Below are 22579 nucleotides of genomic sequence, written 5' to 3' on the forward strand. Positions count from 1 at the left end.
GTCATCCCCCCAGCATCTCTCCCTAATGACCTTCATTTCTCCTTCTCCAAATTTGAAAGTAACAACTCCACCCAGTTAGCGGGTCAACCTCAATCTTGGTGACCCTCACCATGGATGTTGTGAGGGCCCTCAAAAGACCAAAGGCCAGCAGTGCACCTGGTGCTGACAATATCAGAGGGCAGGTCCTTAAACACTGTGCTGAGCAGGGAGTGTTTTCCAGAGCCTGTTCCAGACCTCCATCAACACTGGAATTGTCCCCAAGTTATGGAAACACTCTATTATCACCACTAATCCTGAGAGGAGCCCCCCCACTTTACTGAACTCTCTCCGCCCAGTGGCCCTTTCCTGCCAGCCAAAGAAAGCCACAGAGAGGCTCATTAAACATCATATTCTTACTCTGACCGACTCGACCCGCTCAAATTTGCATATCAAAGTCACAGAGGTGTCGGTGATGCCAAAGCCTTTATTATCTTTTTTTTTTTTTTTTCTAATTGATTTATTTTATTGCTTAATTGTGACCATCACCAGCCCTCCCTAAGGAAGGGTAAGAAATCTTTCATTATAGGGAGGATATGAAAAGGGAGAGCAGTGTTACACCTAATTGGAGGGGGAGGGGGAGGGGGAGGGGAAAGGGAGCAGGGATCAGAGACTCACGATAGGAAAGAAAAAGGGTAGGGAAGAATAGATTGTTATACAGTGAGGATGAGATGTGAAGTTGTAGAATATATTGTGCTTATTATGTTGTGTAATCCAGCCAGTATAGTGAGAAGTGTGAAGCTTAGCTATAATGGTGGTGGCTGTGGACAGTGAGTGGTAGTACCTAAAGCAGGTATTTGGGATTAACGTGTCTAAAGTTAAGCCCAGTATGAGTTTTATCCCACATTCCAAGGCGTGCCAGTGCATTGTAGACCAGTATATGTGCAAAAAACCGTTACCGCAAACCCAGGAACTGCCCCGGGCCCGCAGATGCAGCCAGGCCAGCAGAAAGAGTGGGGGCCAGGGAGCCCCAGGCCACCCCCCCACGGCCGAGCAGCCCCCCAGATGACCCCAAGATCCCAGTTCGAGAGGCAGCCACCGCCCCCCACACACACATCCGAGGAAGCCCCAAGCAGCCCAGCACCCAGCACATCCCGCCACCGACCCCAACCCCAAGGCCAGGCCCGCCGGGCCCCAGGAGCACCACCGCAGAACAGGGAACCCCCAAGGGCGAGCCTACCAAGACAGACCTACCAAGCGGCCGATGCCGACCTCAACCACCAGAACAGCTAGAGCCGCCCCCAGCAAAGAGCACCACCCTGGAGCGCCAAGCAACCCCGCCCCAACCCCCGGCGCAGACGCCAGCATCTCCCAGCGCGCCCACCCCCCACACCGCCCCGGACCAACACGCCGCGAGGTGCGCCCCCAAGGCAACCAGGAGACGAGACAAGCACCAAGCCCCACCCGTAGAGGAGGGGAACCCCCATGCCCCACCAGGCCAGCACCGCCCGGAGAGACCCCGCAAAGAGAGCCCCCAGCAACACCCCTCCGAACCCATGCACCCCCAGCCAGGTTCCGCAACCCCACACCAACGTTGCCAGTATAGCATCCCCCCCCCACGGAGGCCACCCCCAATCACCCACGCGCCGACATGAGACACCCCCGACGCCAGCACAGCCCGGAGGACAGCGGGCCCCAGCCACCAGCCCCACCCCGCCCAAGGCGGCGCGGCACCTTGCTGAACCGCGGCCAGTCCCTGGGCAGATGGCGGGGGGGCGCGTCCCGAGACGCCGAACCCAAAGACCCACCCCCGCCCAGATACGGCACCCATCGGGCCCGACACCCCCAGCCAGCAGACCAACCACTCCCAACGCGGATCCGCCGGGACAGGAGCCACCGGCCGCGCCCCCACACACATCTACCCAGCATGACCCAGGGGGGGCCCCAGCGCGGGCGAGGCACCACAACTCACCCTTTCCTCCCCGTGAAGTTACACAAGCCGGCCCCTGCGGTCCCCCAAGTGAGCCCCCGGTGAGGGGGGCGACCCAGCCCACCGCGCCAGCGGTACCCTCATCGAAGGCGCGCCCCAGGGAACCAGGCCAAGGTGCCCAGACCGGCCGGCGGAGCAACCCACCGCCACCCAACAAACCCAGGACAAAGCCTTTATTATCAACGCCATCCACAAACACCTGAAGCTGCCCAACACGTCTGCCAGGCTCCTGTTTGCTGATTTCTCCTCCACCTTAAACAGCCTGCAACCTCACATCCTTGCACACATACTCCAACAGAACTTCAACATGAGCAGTCAGCTCATACTCTGGACCATGGACTTTCTAACCAACAGAATCCAGCAGGTCCGGATCATTAATGCCCTCTCAGATCTCCTCACTGCCTCCACCGGCTCCCTTCAGGGTTGCGTACTGTCCCCTGCTGCTCTTCATTCTGTACACTGATGAGTGCAGGTCCACACAACGCAACTGTCACCTTGTCCCCAAAGCTGTTGTTCTTCTGAACACTAAAGGGTGACTGTAATCACTCTTTTTTCCACCACTCAGAGTATCTGACAGCTGGTCTGTCACTGTCCTAAAAATAAAAATTTGTTTACACATCTATATATATTTTATTTTTATACATTATTATCATATTTATTTTTTAGTTAAACATATGCATTTGACACCTTATCATTCATTTACACCTTGTTATTCAGTTTATTATTATTATTATTATTATTATTATTATTATTATTGTTTTTTTAATTTTCTTTATATGCCGCTCTTTGCTTTTCTAATTACCCCACGGGGATAAATTAAGTTTATTCTGATTCTGATTCTTATGGTGGCCAATGTGTAATTTGTGGCAATGCATGGAGGCTCCTGACTGCTGCCCTATTCATATTGTAGTTTTCAAAGTTGTCACCCTATTTTACTTTTTTTTCCACATGCCCCCATGACAATTTGCATACCCCTGAGGGTACTCGTACCCCACTTTGGGAACCTGGGTGATAGGGCAAGCCATGTCATAGGTTTATAGTGCTAATATAGAAATAGATTTCCCAATTGATTTTGTTTCACCTCTTGGTTTCCAACTTGTGACTGGTCAGATGACTGACCACAAAATAGCTAAGACATCAGGCTGTTGATTCTGTTCTTACACTTACATTTTCATGAAATGTGGAAGACGGTGTCCAAAGAAGGTTAAAGGTCCTCCTCATTTCCTTTTGAGGAGACTTTTTTGATTAATAAAGTAAAAATAAGAGATGAGTTGTCATTACATCCATGTGCAATTAAAAACATACACACATAAATATACATCTCTAAGGTAAGGTAACCTAACTTATAATCACAACATTACAGGTGAAAATGTAACTTTTACAAAAAGAAATGTTACTAAATGTGATTATATTGTATTTCATCATTGTTTTAATGGTTGTTGGTGAAACTGCACACTGTAAGTAATTTATGATATTTACATTTTTAAGGTAACTACATGTTCTCCTTTTCCCCTGGCAGGGCCATACTGGACACATATTCTCTTCACATGGACTAAAATCGATGGCCTTAAGGTTTACATCAATGGGACGTTCACTGCTGGTGATCCAGAGGGCAGCGTCTCAGAGAACTATGGAGACACCTACCCCGACCTCGTCATTGGCACTGGCAACAACAAGGCGTACAGTCACTATGTAAAAGGGGCTTTTGATGAATTTGTAATCTGGGAAAGAGCCCTGCTTCCTCAACAGATCATGCTCTACTACAGTGCAGCCATAGGTGAGTCATCATGCTTTAGTAGAAATTTCCTGCCAATTTGGGACATTGCATGCCTGATATAATCCTCTCCTCTTGTCCTCTTCGACAGGGAAACATGAGTTAAAAAGTCATTTCCATCCTTATCCTCACTGCATTCCATTCACAAGTAACTTAAGCAGACACACATATATATACACCTCCCTGTCAAATGCCTCTTTAAACACATTTTCATGACCTTGCACCATTTAAGCACTGTGTTTCACATAGTTCTGCCTTATAAGTATTTTAGCAGTGCAGCAGCATGGATCTGCAGAGGGCAGATCACTTTGATTTAATGTGACAGGATACAACACGCTAGGATGTAACCCCTAGACCCCTGCCTGTTTCTCTTCTCTTTACCGCAGCATCAGTTGAGGGCCATAAATGGACAAAAAGTTGACCGTTATTTGAATTTTCAAACACTGACAGTCAGCTGAATGCTAATCCTTAATATCAAAATTCATAGTCGTCTGAAAAATTTCCATAACATGATGAACTAACAGGCTGAATCATCTATTGCAGTGCATAAATCATCAGTGCTGCTGCTGGGTGGCCAGTGAGAGATATGTCTACTGATAGAGGTCATAATGAAGAAAAAACAGACTACAGTGATTACAGAAAAACATTTCAATTTCTTCAAGGTGCATAAAATGAATGGTACATAGGATTAAATATAGATAATTGTGAAGGATTACTGTATTGTGAGTTCAAACTTGGTAAATGTCCTGTAGTCCTTTGATTTTGTTATTAATATTGGGGAAGTCATATAAAAGGTATTTAAGGCCTTGATATGAGCTGTGTTTTGTGGTTGATTACTTTGATTTTGCAGGGCTTGTTTTCTCTCTCCTTTTATGGCTGCGCATGGCAGTCGAACTATATGCTTAACGGGAATAGTTTCCAGCCACCCACTCTGTAAAGGTTAAAATTCCAAAAGCAAGTCTCCAATCAATATTTTACATACATTCAGGTCATCCAAGCAGTCTCTTTAATCCCATCATGTAGGACCTGTTTTATTGCAGTTCTTTGTGTTTCCCCAGGTGAAGTCATGGATTCTGTCTCAACTCCTGGAATCTCCAAAGAAACCCCTACAATAGCACCAACCTTTGTAAGTGACTATCTAATATTATCTAACTTAATATAATGCAATCTGATTGAATGTAATTTAATCTAACTCAGTCTAATTTAATCTAATTGAATCTGATTTAATCTAAATGTATGTTCAGCAAATTTGAATCACTCTTTGTATGAATCATCCATCTATCCCTCTACTCTTCCATTTATACCTGAAGCCATCCATCCATCCAATTTCTCTGTAAATTATAACTTTTATTTATTTTATTTTACTACATTTGGTATGTTCTCACTGTGTTCTCGTGGGTTTTCTACGAATGCTCCTCTTTCTACCCACCAAAAAAACTAATTTAACTTTCTAAATTGTCTTTGGGTGTGAATGTGTGAAGCTCTTGCACTCCATGTCAACTAGAATTGGCTCCAGTATTTCTTGTGAGCCTCTATTGGACAAAGCATGTGTTCAACATGAATTCTATTAAATGGAAATAAAAGAACACAGCAGTTTAGTAGTTCAGTGTTTAGCATTAAAGCAACATTAAAAAGGTTCATGGAATATCTCAGGGTATGTTGTATGAGAAGTCCAGTGCACATGTATTGTATTGACATATAATAATGTCAGTAAAGTGAGATATTAAAGCTCTTGCATAAAATAGCAGTCAACATTTTCTGTAAATTCTATAGGTTATAATAATGTTTAAGCTGTGGGATTTCTTCAAGTCATCTCTTGCTGTATAGGTATTGTTTGTCAATGATTAAGATAAATACAAATACAGATGAAACCCAGATAAAAGCAACAAAAAGAGAAAGATGTAAGTTACCAAGGTCAAGAGATAAGTAAAGAAGTAAGGTTGATCAGAACCAGAACAAATGTGCAAATGGTTCCCAGCAAGACACTGGAGTGAAAATGGGAAACACTACATCACACCTCCAAAGAGTACTCCATTCAGTCTATCAGTCACTAAACATCCTGTGCATGTTGGAGCATGGTGGGCCTTTGGAAACTGCTTCCTGATAGTAGAATTTCCTCGGTTGGGGGTGTTTTTTCTTCCAAGAGAGTCACTGAGGCGAGTCCTCCTGTCGTCAGCAGCGACTGGGTGGAGGTGCAAAGTTCCCAGGGGCCTGAATCCATGCCTGTGTTCGGCTTCCTGAAGGCACTGCCCAATAAGACCATTCCTCAAAACACAGCCAACAATCTCACACAGGTTTACACAAACAGTTCCCATGTTTCTCCTTATTGTGTCCATATAAAGAAACTGCTCCCTGATGTATTTTCTTCCACTCAGGCATTTCTCAGAAGTGTGGAAGAAGTGCTCTCCTCTCCAGGACTTCCTGAGGTAAATCATATTGTACTATAGATTGTGCAACAATCTGACGTGACATGTACACACATTTTTGATATGATCAATCCAGACCTGAATCCAGAACACTAAAGGTGTTCTGGATTTCTTTGTATGTATAAACATATCATAGTAAATATTTATACTTCTCTTCTCAAGTGGTGCCTGCAACTACCATTTTATACCATTATACACTGTACCTATCTGCTCTCATAAACAAAACTGTGTCGCAGAAAAGAAGCTTGCTCTTTTTTCTCAGAATAAGCTAGAACAGATGCTCATATCAAACTTGGACAGTGAAAGCTGTGTTTGTTGTTACAGTGTGTTGCATCCACTCTAGTATGAGATCAACATTTCAACAGTGCTCAGTCCGAGGTTTTCTGTGTACAGATTTCTGGTACAGATTTGGTTCATACTAAGAAAGGTCACCAGGGCAAGGACACATCCCAGCAGATGTTCATGATTTAACCAATCCTAACACCGTCATTTATTCTGTTGTGTATGTTTTTCCTCATTTTTGAGAAATTAAAGTAAGGATTTGATCCTGTTGTGGAGCTCCTGGGACCTTTCTGTGTGGTGTTGGCCTGTTCTCCCTGTGCTTGTGTTGATTCCACAGTCCAAAAACATATGTGTTGGGTGAATTGGAGTCTATAAAATGTCTGTAGGTAAATGTAATGTACAAAATAAAGCTTGCACAAATGATAAATGGAAGAATGGGCAGATGAACAAATTAGTGGCCAGCTTTAAAAACACTAAAATTATAACATAGAAATGTATTGCAACTATCAATCAATCAATCTTTTATTTGTATAGCACCAAATTATAACCAATGGTATCTCAAGACACTTTACAGTAGAGCAGTCTTAAGGACGGACTCTTCATTTTATGGATACACACATACTGTATGCATATATACGTATATACACATACATATGTATCCCACACCCAACATGAACTAGAACTTTGTGGCACTAACGCAAAATCGAAAAGGGTCTGTTGGTTTATTTTAGAGTTTTATTCAATAGTGCTTTTGTCCCTTTTGATTATTTTAGTGTGTGAGTAGATTCTTAAGTTTGCATTGGACTGCTTCATTGAGTCCCAGCTTTGCTTTTGGGTTTAGTTTGTCTAAGGTTTTTCAGTGTGACTGTGGTTTGTTAACCTTGTTTTTTTTTTGTTTTTTTTTATGTGAGTTTCCTTTGTTTGTTAGGTTTTACTTTGAAAACATCCAGTTCCTTTTAAACTTTTACTCATTACATCATTGTTGATTGATTGCATAATGGTGGTAATGGTAGAATATTTATTGCTTTATGCTGGAGCTTGTGAGATTTGTGGAGTTTCTCAAGCTTGGGGCCTCGTGTACAAATACATGCACAAAATTGCGTACATACTTTTCCGTGGGAAAATCCGGATATCTCAAAATTGAAATATATGTAGAAATGTGCTGTGCTTCACACGAACTTCAGAGGGGGCATACACAAGTCTCTACAGCTATTAGAGTGGTGCATTGGGGTTGGCTATTGACATATCAGGCCCCCTGTTTTATGTTTAGTGGTGCTACTACACACCAAATTGTACACATTTGTTTGCCTCGACTTTCAGGGGAATGTTTCTAATTTACTTCATTTACTTTCATTCTGTGAAAATGATCTTTGCTCCTGTCTGTAAAGGTTGTAGTTTTAGTTTTATTTCAATGAGGGCGTGGACAGGGAAGGGTCACATGTGCTCAATTCCACATTAATTTGGATGTTCAATATGCTTGGGTTAATGCACATGCACAGATTCATACATCTGAATATTTTTGTGCGTATGCATATTTTAAGCGTATGCCTTTTTTCTACACAAGCCTTTTCACATGAGGCCCCAGGTGTAGCCCATCTCACTTTTACCTTGCCTCACTATTTAAGGTGCAATTGGTGGCTGTAATTTCTCATGTTAATTTGTGTTCTTTACACAGCATTGGCTGTGACAGAATTAGACATCCCCTTTTGCTGCTTTTGGGTTTTGCTGCTATTGGGTGTGAGTTTTGGTTTTATAAACTGCTTTAATTTGGTTCACTTTAATCTGTTTATTCTGATTATTTTGGATAATTTGAGTTCTTTTAGGGGTTTATTTTCCCTTCTGCGCTTAAGCGCTTTTTTGCGCGCCTGCAGTTGTGCGCTTCTCTCCTACGCGTATTCTGCGGTCCAGGCCGCTGACACGCCTACCGCGCGTAAGGAGCCAAAAAGCGCATTGTCTGTGAATGAAGGCGGGCTGAAGGAAATTTATTATAATTGAACTGAAATCCATGAAAATAATAAAGTTCACTTTTAATTTGAAATGCTTTCATTGATAAACAATGTAACAGGTTGATTTGATCAGATCATTGATCAGATTACAGCACTGTGAGGATCGGCCGCATTTTGTCCGAGTCACAGTTAAATCTCTCTCCTTGATCAGCTCTTCATCATCATCATCCATGCACATTACATCACATCACATCATCATCATCATCTGTCATTAATGTTTCACTTGTTATTTACTCTTGTCGTGGATCAAACTGTGGCTTTATGTTGTACACAGTGTTAAAATAGTTTAAATAGTCTGACGTCTGTCAGAGTTTGTAACGAGCTGCAGCAGCAGCACACACACACAGCACGGGTAAAATAAAATGAAATGTAACACATTTTGTCCCGTCTAGAACTGGTAAATGTGAACATATTAGTAATGCTGATGGTCAATCCTTTGGCGTGCTTGTGTGACTCCCCCCACCCCCGTGACAGCGTGTCAGTGTCGCTTTGGATCAAATCTTTCTGGTCGTCTCTTCTGCAATATTATGAGTCTGTGTGGCTTAAAATGCAACTAAGTCCATATTTCTATTGCAATATAATGTTTCACCTTATCGGGGCGCTGCACTTATTCCAGGGTTAGAAGCGTGTAAGAGAAAAAGGATTTACGCACACACCGGAGAATGCGTGTAAAGCCAGATTTTAATGGGAACGCCCACATTTCAGGGCTGCTCCACCCACGGTGGGGGTGAATAGCACACAGTCAAAAACAGCGCAGCTGCGCAGCTTATTGGACTTGGGGGAGAAATGGGAGAATAGAGCCCTTAGTGAGTTGGTTCTATCACCTAACACTGTCTGAATGTGAATGCATGAATTGTAGCAAACATCACATTTGTGATGTTTGCTACAATTCATACATACCTCTACATACATAGAGGTATGTAGTTTACCTCTATTATTGAACTATTATGTTGCCTAACCCTAACCCCCCACAACTAGTGTGCCTATTATTTTATTCTTAGTTTGCTGGTTTCTATTGTTCAATGAGCTGTACCCTTTCCAAAAGATTTGTCTTTAAATTTTTACCCTAATGAGTGAGCTGAGGTTGCCCCAAAAAACCCTATTATTATTGTCATGGTCTTCTGACAGGAATCCCACAAAAGCTACAGTTGACTCAGAATGCTGCAGCTCTTTTCTTTACCAGAACAAAGAAGTCAGAGCCTCAGAATATACTTTGAATATAAGGACCTTGGCTCCGGTTGTTGCTGCCGGCATGGCTGCACTTTCGAGCCGGGGCCGGTGCCTGGGTTCACAGAAGTGGCTCAAACGTTGGTCATTGATGCACTGGCATGGCTCGATAAAATTGTATTGGGCTTAACCTTAGATTCATTGATCAAATATGTTTTTTATATATAACCACACACTCCTTCACTCTGTTCACGGTTACCATTATTATACTTAAGCTTTACTCACTTCAATTGACCTTTTGCAAAAGCCCCGCCCCCTTATTCACTTTTGGGACGTCCGTCATGTTCCTGAGTTTGTCTTGTTTGTAATGGCTGGGAGAAGTCTACCGGTGCATGTTAGTGACTCTTTTTGGAGCAATACCTGCGCGATATCCTCCAGATCCAGGCAAAAGGGATGACAATATGCTGTGGAGGGATATATTCAAACTATTAAAATAAACAACGAAGGGGAGATTGCAACTATTGAAGCGAAAACATACCGGACCAGTCATGCTCCTGCACTGCTGTGTACATTTTCTAATATTATATTGTTCGTATCTTCCTTAAGCTATAAGAGCGTTACCACAGCTAATGGGGTACTTAATAAAACAAACTGTTACATCAGCTAGCTAGCTGAACCTACAGGTGACCCACGACTAATAATGCTGCTAACTGGTAACAAAGCCCTTTAACACTAGAAGTCCCACAGAGGTGTCAAATGAACTTTTTACCTATAAAACCCAGAGAGGTGTCATTTGACCCAAAGAGAATACAAAAATTATTTATTTTTAATGACAGTGTGGTGTGAGAAATGTGCAAAAGAACAACTGTGATTTGTTTTCAATGGTTTTTATTTGTGTAAAAAAAAAAAAACAAAATAAATAAAAATAACGATAATAACAAAGCAACTGTGCACATATTTAGAAGAATCTCCTTCATCCTCTTATTGAGACTCGTGACATACTTGGCACTGCCACGGTATCTCTCTCCTACATTTGCCACATGTGTATTTGTGGCAATGAACACATCGCACAGTTGCGCGATTGCTCTTGCAGCAATGGTTGATCTGACACTTAGCCCTTTTCCCAGGGCCAGGTGTAGGCGGTTGTTGTTGGCGCAGTTGCTCTTTGAGTGCCTTCTTTTCACTCACATGAGAGTTAGCCAACTCTCTTGCTAGCTGAACCAGGAAGTCCACCCGTCTCTCCTGCACCCCGGTGCATGCTTGATAAAGCAGATGTGCATTGAGTGCCGCCATGTCGATCATGTTGTAGAACACGGCGATTGGCCATCGCCGTGTTCCTGTTCGCACACTGTACTCCCGCACCATCTGGTCCATCACATCCACTCCGCACTTTGTGGTGTTGTATTGGGTGATGGTGTTTGGCTTCCTTTTGATGGTTTCCTCAGTCTCAACCACGCTGTGCATGCTGCTGAGAATGTAGACGGTCTTTTTTCGTTTGGGCGCATACACCGTCAGCGTGGCACCAGTGGTGGAAAACACCTAAAAAAGAAGAAATTGTTGTTATTATAGCGGTTTTAAACACAATGACACACTCAGAGGTGTTGATGGAATAAAAAAGACCAACAACATACCTGAGTGGTGAATTCCTTGCGGTCCATCTTTCTAGTTGACTGAGGAATTTCCCGGCGAATCTTGTTGACTGTCCCGAGGATGGTGGTTTTCCGGCTGAGCAGTCGTCGTGCAAGTGTCAGTGATGTAAAGAAATTGTCCGTGGTGACCGTCCTGCCTTTGTCCATAAATGGTTCCATCAGCTTCATCACCACACTCTCAGAAAGTCTCTCCTCACTGGGACGACTGGGGTCCTTTCCAAGATATGGGAGGACATTGCAGATGTACTTTGTTTTCAAATCACAAGCCACCCAAAACTTTATGCCAAATTTGTCGGGTTTTGTTGCAATGTACTGCAGGAAACAGCAGCGAGTCTTCGATGGGAAAAGCTGTTCATCAATTGTGATGTGTCGACCAGGGTTGTAGCATGTGATGCAGTTGGATCCCCACACATCCGAAATTGCAGCAAACTTATCTGTCTGCACTCGCTCACTGCGCGTAAACATGTCATCAAATCGTAGGTGACGCATGATGTCTTGGAAACGGTTTCGTGACATAATTCCAGTGATAAGTGGGTTTCCCAGGCATGCTGACCAGCTGTCACGCAGAGATGGAACCTTGGTCACCCCCCTCAAAATAATAACAGAAATAAATGCCATTAGTTCATGGAGGATCATGAACCAGTCCGTCTGCTCCGTTTGCCGTGCATGCTGAATAGTCCATTCTTGAATGGGACGGAGCATGCCAACAGTAATGAAACAGAGGAAGCTCTGAAGGCGACTCCTGATTCTTCTTCTGGCCTTTGCTGTTGGCTCTCCATCTGCAGCGTACGGTTCCATTGGAGTGAAACGGAGAATTGTACCCACATGTTCTTCATGCCACACTGTGCCCTCTTTCGCCGTCTCTGTGGGCTCACTCTCCAACCGAGCTCTCTTTTCCAGATGAGGAGCAGTCTCGTCATCTGCAATGTGAACAAATTCAAATTATTCTTTTCTTCGGTTTTAAATAAAAATAAAGTCAGGAAATGAAAATAGGATGTTTGGGAAATCTAACCTGAAGACAGCTCAGAGTCCGAATCCGAATTTGGCTGAAGGTTTATGTCCTCCCCATCTGAGTCACAAGGGTTTGCATTGTTCAGGATCAATTCCAACGCTTCTTGAGTGGTAAATCTTCTCTGCATTTTGAGTAGAATAAGTGTGGAGTGTCAGCAGGTGGAAGCAGCCAGCTATTTATTCCCCACAGCACAAAAGGCTGCATGACAACAGGGTATTCCAGGGGTGTCCAATTCCGGTCCTCGAGGGCCACTAATCAGCACACCTTATTCAAATGATCATCCAGCTCTGCAGAAGCCTGATAATCATTTGAATCAGGTGTGTTGGAAGAGGTGACTCTGTTTCTTTCAATGTTTGTAGTCTGTGTTTGTTCTCCCCCAGCATCAAGCAGAACGAGTTAATAAACGGGGCATTGTGACTTTAGCTTCCAGGGCACTTCCCCCTAACATTCCAGACTTCCATTGTTAGAGTCAGGCTCTCCCCCCTGCTGATTTCTCAGGTGATTCATTTACAAATGAATAGATGCAAATTGTAGCCATCAGAGTCGTCAGTTTGGTCCTAGAGTTCATTTGACCCTGCTCTGGGACTTCTGGGGGGATATAGAAATCCCTGGGACTTCTAGTGTTAAGGTTCACCCCCAGGCCCCCCAGGCCGAAAAGAGCACCCCTGGCGCCCTGGATGGGACGAGGCCACCGGGCTGAGCTAGGCTTGATGTTAAGGTTCACCCCCAGGGACCAGGCCCCCCAGGCTGGTCTCAGTGGTAGCAAAGAGCACCCCTGGCGCCCTGGATGGGACTAGGCCGCCGGGCTGAGCTAGGCTTGGGGTTAAGGTTCACCCCCAGGGACCAGGCACCCCAGGCCCCCCAGGCCGAAAAGAGCACCCCTGGCGCCCTGGATGGGACGAGGCCACTGGGCTGAGCTAGGCTTGGTGTTAAGGTTCACCCCCAGGGACCAGGCCCCCCAGGCCCCCCAGGCCGAAAAGAGCATTTACAAATGAATAGATGCAAATTGTAGCCATCAGAGTCGTCAGTTTGGTCCTAGAGTTCATTTGACCCTGCTCTGGGACTTCTGGGGGGATATAGAAATCCCTGGGACTTCTAGTGTTAATAGATTGGGAGGAGGATGCTGACTGAAATATTGATAGTAATATAGTAATATGATAGTTGCTAATAACTGTATACTCCAGTCGTTGTAGCCCCCCACCATTAGGTACGTGAGTGTATATTTATGTCACCTTATTTAATCAAAATCAAATCAAGCTTTAATGTCATTTTGTTGATCATACACATTAGTGCAGACAAGATGAGATAACGTTTCTCCAGGATCAGTTAAAAACATACACCTCTCCCATACTACACATACACGCATACTGACACACACATCCCTGAGACGTTTTTATAGTCCATTGTAGGCATCGCTCCAGTTGTGTTTTTGGCTTTGGGAACGTAAAGAACTTGACTCCCCTAGCCAAACTCTTAGGGTACCTTACCTGGTATCGACTTGTTGCACAAGCCATGAGCACACCGCTTCACCATTGTGTCTGCTGCCATGTTGGACGTTGTTTACATAATAACAGTTGCTGACGTATGATTGGACAATGACTGTTTGTGGGCGGGATTTTGCAAAAGGTGGCTTAACTGATTTGTGATTACACAACACAATATGCGCATTATGCCCAACTATAACATCACATTGCACTCCCACCTTAAAATAGTCAACTGTTCCCTACCCCTTTCATCGTCCCAACCTGACTTCCTCTTCCCTTCCCCCTTATAGGTGTAACACTGCCCTCTCTTTTTATATTCTCATCTATTAAAGTTTTTCTGACCCTCAGGGAGTTTGAAGATCACAATTATGCAATAAAATAAATACATTTATTTGATTGCAATAATAAAACATGCATTGTTGTTGCAAAAAGATTGCACTACATACAGTATATACTGTAGTGTTGATCTTCGACAGCATGTGCAGACATTCAAAAAAGACTATACTTTAAAGTTCTGCTGCTCTCTGAATGGGTTTGGTCGAGAATTAATCATTGAGATGTCAGTCAGGTATTAACCCAGTAGGTCTCTCATATCTATGGTGCAAACATGGTGAAGATGCTTTTAGTTGTTATGTTGCAAAGAAGTGGAACAAACTGCCAGCAGAGCTGAAGCCAGCATCCAATGTGAACATGTTTAAATTCAGGTTAAAGGCAGTATTTTTTTTCTACTACGTACAACTGAGAGGGAGGTTATTAAAATGTTATTGTTGATTTCATGTTTTTACTGCTTATTTTAATGTTCTTGTTTTTACTTTTAAACTGTTTAACATTTTTTGTTGCACTTTTTAATCATGTAAAGCACATTTATATAGCGCTTTATCCCCACACTGAAGTAGTCTCAAAGCACTTAACAATATCAGCTCATTCACCCATTCACACACCAATGGGGCTGAGCTACCATGCAAGGCACTAGTCGACCACTGGGAGCAACTTAGGGTTCAGTGTCTTGCCTAAGTACACTTTGACACAGAGACAGGTATAGACTGGGATCGAACTCCAACCTCTCGATCAGAACATGACCTCTCTACCACCATAAATTTTCCTTACCTTGTGTCAAATAACGAATACTTTTACGATTTCACTAACACTGTTGTGTATTTGTATGTTTTTTTTTCTTCTTTTAATACGGCTACACAGTAAAATCTAATCTTTCCCCCTTTAGTTTATAGTTTAGTAATGTTGTTGTCAGGGGAGCCACAGTGACTCTCCTGCAGTGGAGTTGAATTCCATCCGTACTTTATGAATCGTGTCATGATATCTCTTAGTGAGAGATATTATTCCAAGAATGCAAAGGCCGTGTAATCGGTCAAAATGAATCACTGCTGGACATTAAACACCAACAGCTGTGACTTGGCTGAGATGTTTTTTCTGGTGTGTTCATTGTTGAGCAGCAGTCCATCCCTGTGGTCAGCGGTCTGATCGAGACAGTGGACAGAGTGATGGAGCATATGGTGACTAATCTGGAGTCTAGCCCGGGGTCTCACATCTCCCTGGGTGGAACATCTCTTGTTGCAGGTCAGTGTGCCATGTACGATGCAGACACTGCCAACATCACATATTTTTAATAAACAAGAGGATAACAACTTGTGAACTAAGAATAAATCCCTCCATCCTAACACCTCCGCTTACTGCTCGTCTTGAGCATAATATTTAGTTTGCCTTGGCCCTTGTTTGGTTTTTCTTTCCGGGTTTCCTTCAAATCTTTGATCCGACCCTGACAAAGTTGACAGAGTTTGCTTTGAGCCTTTCTGTTTGTTTTTCTCCACAGTTCTCAGTTTCTCTCACCTCTGACTCCACAGATTATTCTCTGATGAAATTTCCTGAGAACTTCAACATGCAGCATTACCGATTCCCCACTGAGGGGAAAAACTACATCTCTGTACCGGGAGAAGCCTTCACCATGCAGTGTATGTACAAATTTGGTTACCTTTGGGTTTGGTGACTTTAATGCACCAAACAAAACTAGCCATCAGGCTGAAAACATAAAATATTAACTTCTGTTTTCAGCCTTGCCCAAAAGGAACCTCCAAAATAGGCAATACCATTCTCATCAAAAGATTATTTTAACTCCTGTCCACTAACACTTTAAATAAGAATAATTTTCTGTCTATTAATCCAGATTGACACTGTGGTGTTTGTACTGCTTTTTCGTAGCTTTGGGTAATAATATAATAATAATATAACATTAATTCATTGTAGGTAAGTCAGTGCTTTTTATTTATTTATTTATTAAAACTATTTTTCTCATAGAAGTAAAAGTTGTTTTATAAATAACAAAGAAAACTAGAACTAGAGGAAAACATTTACATCATGTTACCGGCCATATGCTCTGATGGTAATTTAAAATCTGGACCCTATTTTTTAGATTCATTTGTTTTCTTTGGAGGGTTGCTCAACCAAACTAGATCTGTCAGAATCTCTTGTGGAACTTACTGTGAGGTACTTTGTTATAATTATAATTTGGAAAGGCTGAAAACTCACACACCAAAGTTTATTTGACATCTGCAGGCTTTTTCTGTTCCAGTCAGCGGGCCCTTGGTAAAAACACAAAAGCACAGAACAACACCATTATGGACTTCCTTCAATTTTATAGTTTATCTTGCAGTGTAGAGGTGGGAAGCAGTTGATAGGTCAGGTCAGAGGAGGGGGACCAGATATCTTTCTTCTCCTATCTTTTCTCCCGCTTTCTTGGGGAAGTCATTAGATATTTCATAAGCATTCCTATTGGTTCACTTTTTATTTCACCGCTATGCGAGTGTACTGCCGTCTTATTAGCTTCTCGGTGTCAGGGTGCAATGGCAATGCAGTGCAAATTACCTTCACTCCATTGTGAGCATTTTAGCAATACTGCTCTGCATTCCTTTCACATTCAGAATGTGCTTGTTGTCTTCCATCCCTCAGCTCAAACCACCGTTGTTGGCTTGTTCTATCACACCATGCACAACTACTACAAGGAGATCAGTCCAGTCAAGACCCGGTAAGAGAACAAGGACACACCCAGTGGTGGAAAGTATTTTAAAATCTGACCTTTCTCTGTACTTCCTGTGTGGGTAAAGTGGTCTTCTGGCTTTCAGACGGCCCTGCTTCCTGTACAACAGGGGCGAAGGTCTTATCTGTGATTCTCTCCTATCTCTCATCTTACGAATCAACCTCAACTGACTGATACACCCTGCTAATAGCTCCTCGCATCCACCCCCTCTTTAGCTACCATCACAAGATGAGATCAACTGGTTCCTGTTTCACTTAACTTGTTTATATTTAGTAAATGTGACATACCAGCTCTAAACAACGCCGCCCCTTTTGTATTCAGATTAAAACACTGCATTTTAAATCTGTGAAAGTGCATTCAGAGCTACTTCTGAAAAACTGCCCCAAGGCTATATAACATGTTAGTGAGATGATGCTTGTGGGAGCTCAATGTTACATATCAGATGACCCTGAAACTATGGATGTGATGCCATTGCTTGTTGACTCTTACAGTGGACAGACAACCAGAGTCCAGTGTTGACCTCTTTTTGTCTGATGCAAAATCTGCAGTTAGAAAAACAAAAAAGTATTCTTTTATTTTTACCTTACAGGTTCTTAGGCTTCTTGGTCTTTATATAGCATAAGTACAAATAACATATCTACTGTCCAACATCATCAAAATGCAAAGATGGATAATCACAGGCAAACATTCTCACTTTTATAGTAAAATTAGAGACATTGATCATTTCAACTTGTGGATAAATAATAAAAGTTTTCTACGGTACGGTGGAAGAAGCTATTCTTCACTTTAAGTGATGATACACTGAATTTTAAAAGTTACAAACGAAGAACTTTTAAATTTCCAGTTTTATGCTATTTTTTGCCCATCTGCATTTGTTCTAAGAACCCCAGCAACATAGTATTTGAAATTTATTTTCCCAAACTCACCTATTTTATCCTTTAGAAGTGTCACTTTCATGACACAGCCTAGTTTATTAAAATAAATATCAGGTTTATTTATAGAAATCTTAATTATTCACTGCTGAGAATAAACAATACCTAAATGAGTCAGTAAACAAATAAACAATACTCAAATGAGTAAATGAGTCCACAAGTCCAGTGGCTATTGGCTTAGGATAAAAAATTGACCTCATTTTTATCATTATCACACAACATTGGCCTATATATAAATCCCTTAACTGTGAAATATACAGGTATGCTACTTTTTTCATATAAAGCAATAAAGGAATGGAACGAGCTCACAACGGTCCTGAAAAGTCAAACAGACCATCTTCTGTTCACAGTAGAGCTTAAAAAGTGGCTTTGGAGCACTCAGCGCTGTTCACACTGAGGTGGACACTGAACCACAGGACAACTTACAGTATGTGTATATATCCATGTACGAGAACATTTTTACTATGAAATCTGAAATGTATTATTGAATTTGTGTTTAGTGATTACAAATGTGAATGAGAAGCAGAAATTGAGAGGTGTGGCTGCACTTTACAGGTGTGATGCTGTGTATGTGTGGGTGCGTGTCAGTGAGAGGGCATGTTCTGATTGCTTATTCATTGCATGCTATTGTTTTTATGTATTCTTGTTTTTACCTGTACTTTGACTTGTATATTATTTATGTAATCAGGGACTGCAGATGGAAACTAGCTATTCAGCTATAATCTGGTGCAGAACATATCTGTCTTTGAGCTTAATGTCTCTGTGCACTGTTCCTTCAATAAATACTACTACTACTACTACTACTACTACTACATCCTGTCACTGAATTAGCTTAACTGAATAGCAGCCTGAGTAACAACACTACACACTAACCACTACGAATTACTGCTCAAACATAAACCATTCTAACACTACGCTATGACTGCATAAAGAATGTAGAACTGAGTCAGGTGCGCTATCATGAACACACACATACCGCTCTGGCTTTCATTCACATTAACTAACCAAACTACATCAACATAAGTAAACGCCAACAATACAGGGCTCTCAAGTTTTGAACTCTGTTCAGAGTGAGACTTTGGCTGCTGTGGCAGTTTAGGTAAATACTGATAAAAGACATGAATACATCATGATGGCTGCCGACTCTGGTAAATGTTACGTTTTAGTCCAGTTAGACCTGTCGTCTGCATTCGACACGGTCAATCATGCGAACAGGTTGAAATGTGTGTCTCACGCCCAATGCGTGAGACTTGAGAGCTTTGACAATATGATAAACTATGCAAGAGGTGGGTACTCACACTTTCATTTACACACACATAACTTCTAGTTAAGTTATTATTTCACGGCCGAAGCCCACTTGTCGGCTAGTCAACAGCTTTCTGCATAACACCCCATTTGGAATATCATACTGACCTGATCTCTCGTGAGTAAGCTCACCTCTGGCGTGAACAGTGGTGAATAACATATTCCTCACACATCAGACATAGATAAAGGAGACCTCCATAAACAACAGTACTTTTTTTTCTTTAACTTTGGGGCCTTTTCTACGGCATCGCATAAAGCAGCTCAGCTCTGCTCTGCAGCAGCTTGTGTGCGCGTGTGACGTCATCGCAAATTGGCGAGTGGGGTTGCCAACCGGTTAACGATGCGCATCCCTACCACCATAGCAATTTTTTTTGCTATCCACCCACTTTTGTTATTGTTTTCAGCCCAAAACCATCACATTACAGTAAAACACATGGCTATTTAAGCGGTTATTGTGATTGTGAAACGACAAACGCTGCTCCACGGTGTGTTTTTCACATCAGCAGCGGAGTCTGTCTGTCAGTTGTTTTAAACACTCACCAGAGCTGCTACATCCTCATCTATTCTGACCACAGAAATAGTCCATTCAAGACGATAGTCCACTGTTTTGTCTAACTGCTGAGTCGCATTGGGTCACAAACACATCAGATCATATCAAAGGCTATATGAGGCTATATAACGGCTACTAAAAGTGGAACTGATTGTGAGCGTTCACACTGCGGTTCAGATTGTCTATATACTGGATTATCTATATACTGAACGTATAGATATTATCTGTGGATAAAGGGACTAGTGGTTAAGGGAGCAGGCTTGTAATCTTAGGCTCACTGGTTCGAATCTCCCTTGTCTATCACTGTGGGATGTTGATCAGTCCCTTATATCAACCCTAACTGCTCCCTGGGTGCTACACCGTGGCTGCCCACTGCTCCTTAGAGAGAGGTTAAATGCAGAGAACACATTTTGTGTATGCAGCTTTACATATATGACAATAAAGTATAATGTATATTGTACAGTGTTTGTTTTACCTGTGAGATATTTGAAAGGGAGGAACTCACATTGTTATAGGGTAGGAGAAGCCAGGATTGTCAGGAGGTGCTTGTCTCGTCTCCTGGTGGACTTGGGGGCATGCCTCGCGGCATGTGGGTCCGGGGCAGCCTGCCGCCCTGGGGTGGGCGTGCTGGGGGGTGCTGGCGTCTACGCCGGGGTTGGGGCGGGTTTGCTTGGCGCTCTGGGGTGGTGCTCTTTGCTGGGGGCGGTATCGGCCGCTTGGGAGGTCTATCCTGCTATTTGTGAGCTGGCGGGTGGGTGGGTCCTGCGTCTTTGGCTGGGGACTGCTGCTCCGCATTGATGTGTGCCATTGGGGTGCCTCACTCCCGCGGTGGCGGCCGCTGGTCGCTCTTGAGCCGGGGGGGGCATTGCCCCATGGCTTGCGCTGGGGGTTTGGGTCGGTGGCGGGATGCGCTGGGTGCTCGGCTGCTTGGGACTTCCTTGGATGTGTGTATGGGGGGCGGTGGCTGCCTCTCGGCCTGGGATCTTGGGGGCGTCTGGGGGGCTGCTCGGCCGTGGGGGGGTGGCCTGGGGCTCCCTAGCCCCCGCTCTTTCTGCTGGCCTGGCTGCATCTGCGGGCTCGGGGCAGTTCCTGGGTTTGCGGTAGCGGTTTTTGCACATATACTGGTCTGCGATGGATTGGCACGCCTTGGGATGTGGGATAAAACTCATACTGGGCTTAACTTTAGACACGTTAATCCCAAATACTGCCCCTTTAAAGGACCCACTAAATATTCGACGTCCACGGATCTCTGGATCACGTTACTAACGTGTCGGTCAGTCTGGACCACATCTGCATGTCTATATGACATCCAAAATAGGTTGTCATCTGAACGTCATGACTACGACCTCATCTGGACCTTGATACGACATTCAATATTTGAAGCGATTTCACTTCTCATATAAAATTTAAACAGCCTTGCAAACCCACGCACAGTCACAGACACATGCGTACGAGTGTATGCATGTGCTTCTGTTTATTACAAATCATTATTCAGTATTATCCACAGTCACTAAGTATATATCCTAATGTATTTCAGAGAAGACGTCTTTTTCGGACATTGTCAGGTCAGATTAATTTAACAAATGCACACACAACAAGCACGTCAAAATTACATGTAAACATTCCAATACTCCCAAATTAATGGTATTGTATGCTCTGACAGTTATTAAAATTTATTTTAATGCTGTAATTTTTCATAGTGTTTCAGACAATTAATTTGGTTTCAAATAACTATAATAGTAATAGGTAAGGAATTGCGCTTGAAAACATAGGATCAGGGGATTGAATCCACCATGGACCATCTTTCTTATTCTGTCTTTTTGGGATGTCTAGAGCATGTTGTTTTCGGACAACCAGACAACGTCCGAAAAAGCTGTTGTAAAAACTTTCACTCTGCACCCGCCAGAGACGTCTTCTCAACGTCATGCCATCACGTCATTTCAACGTTGTTTCAACATCAGTCTGCTCAGTGGGGATGTAATTGCTGCTCCAAGTCAAATAATCTCTGTAATCCTGTTATTTTTCATTCATAAATAATATATTCCTTTTATCTTCTCTGTTTATTCTCACATAGGATTAATAAAGCAGCTGATTTCAAAGATCACAAGATCCAGGTCGCCAGCTGTCTCATTTCTCTTAAAGTGGAGCCTTCCCCAACCTTGTCAATCAACCTTTCTGGAACTCCACTCATCAAGATTGTCCTTACCCATGTCTTGGTAAGACATTATTCTTCTCATTTGTGTGATTATAGTGGCAGTGGATATTTTCAGTATTTATTGATGGAAAACTTGAGTGTGTTTATGTGATTTTGAGAAACCCACCTTATTGTTTTCCGCTGTGCATTGGTCCCATCTCTTCCATATGAAACATTTCCCCTCAGAAGATGACAGTCTATCATGGGCTAATATATAATAATTGGGTGCAATGCATTTCCCAGCACAAAGGGCAAAGCAAAACTTGTTTTGGTTTTCATTAGCTAGCTGAAACTTTCCCTTCAGAACATGTGGGTTCCAGAAAAGCAAGCTGATTATGCACATTTGGACTGCAGTGCTTAGGGTGCTTTGAAAGGAACAATACCTTTCTTATTTTTTTCTTTATTGCTTTGAGTGTGCCAGCTTTCCATGGGAAATGCAAAAGACTCATTATGAACATTACCTCAAAAAATGGGGTTTACTTTAGCTTGCCTTACTTTGATAGTGAGAAATGCAAGAATTTGGTCATATACCTTCACATCATGCATGTTTTGCATATAAATTTGACTGTTAATTATGTTTTAATGACAGATCAGTGAGCAACTAGCCAAACATGAGTTGGGTAACCATTTCATAGACATCATGTCACAAATAACTAACATTTACCATGATATTATCATCATATATAAATATTAAGGCATGGTATTTAGGTGTAAATAACTTTTTATTGGATTTTGATGTATTTTACCATCATTTTATGAAAAGGCAAACCCACAATCTCTTTC

At 42.8% G+C, this 22579-nt stretch overlaps 1 protein-coding gene across 4 annotated transcripts in view; it reads left to right on the top strand.

Annotated features, from left to right (window-relative positions):
* The window catches only part of adgrd1 (adhesion G protein-coupled receptor D1), a 56999-nt gene that overhangs the window by 5061 nt on the left and 29359 nt on the right, over positions 1-22579 (top strand). For all 4 annotated transcript variants that reach the window (XM_028458013.1, XM_028458015.1, XM_028458014.1 and 1 more), the window contains 8 exons: positions 3486-3743; positions 4799-4866; positions 5885-6034; positions 6116-6166; positions 15218-15341; positions 15626-15733; positions 16728-16803; positions 21677-21818. In XM_028458013.1, the coding sequence (XP_028313814.1) occupies positions 3486-3743; positions 4799-4866; positions 5885-6034; positions 6116-6166; positions 15218-15341; positions 15626-15733; positions 16728-16803; positions 21677-21818 (977 nt within the window). The remainder of the gene's footprint in view (positions 1-3485; positions 3744-4798; positions 4867-5884; positions 6035-6115; positions 6167-15217; positions 15342-15625; positions 15734-16727; positions 16804-21676; positions 21819-22579) is intronic.

This window comes from Gouania willdenowi, chromosome 9, assembly GCF_900634775.1.
Source record: "Gouania willdenowi chromosome 9, fGouWil2.1, whole genome shotgun sequence".
NCBI classification, from domain to species: Eukaryota; Metazoa; Chordata; class Actinopteri; order Blenniiformes; family Gobiesocidae; genus Gouania; species Gouania willdenowi.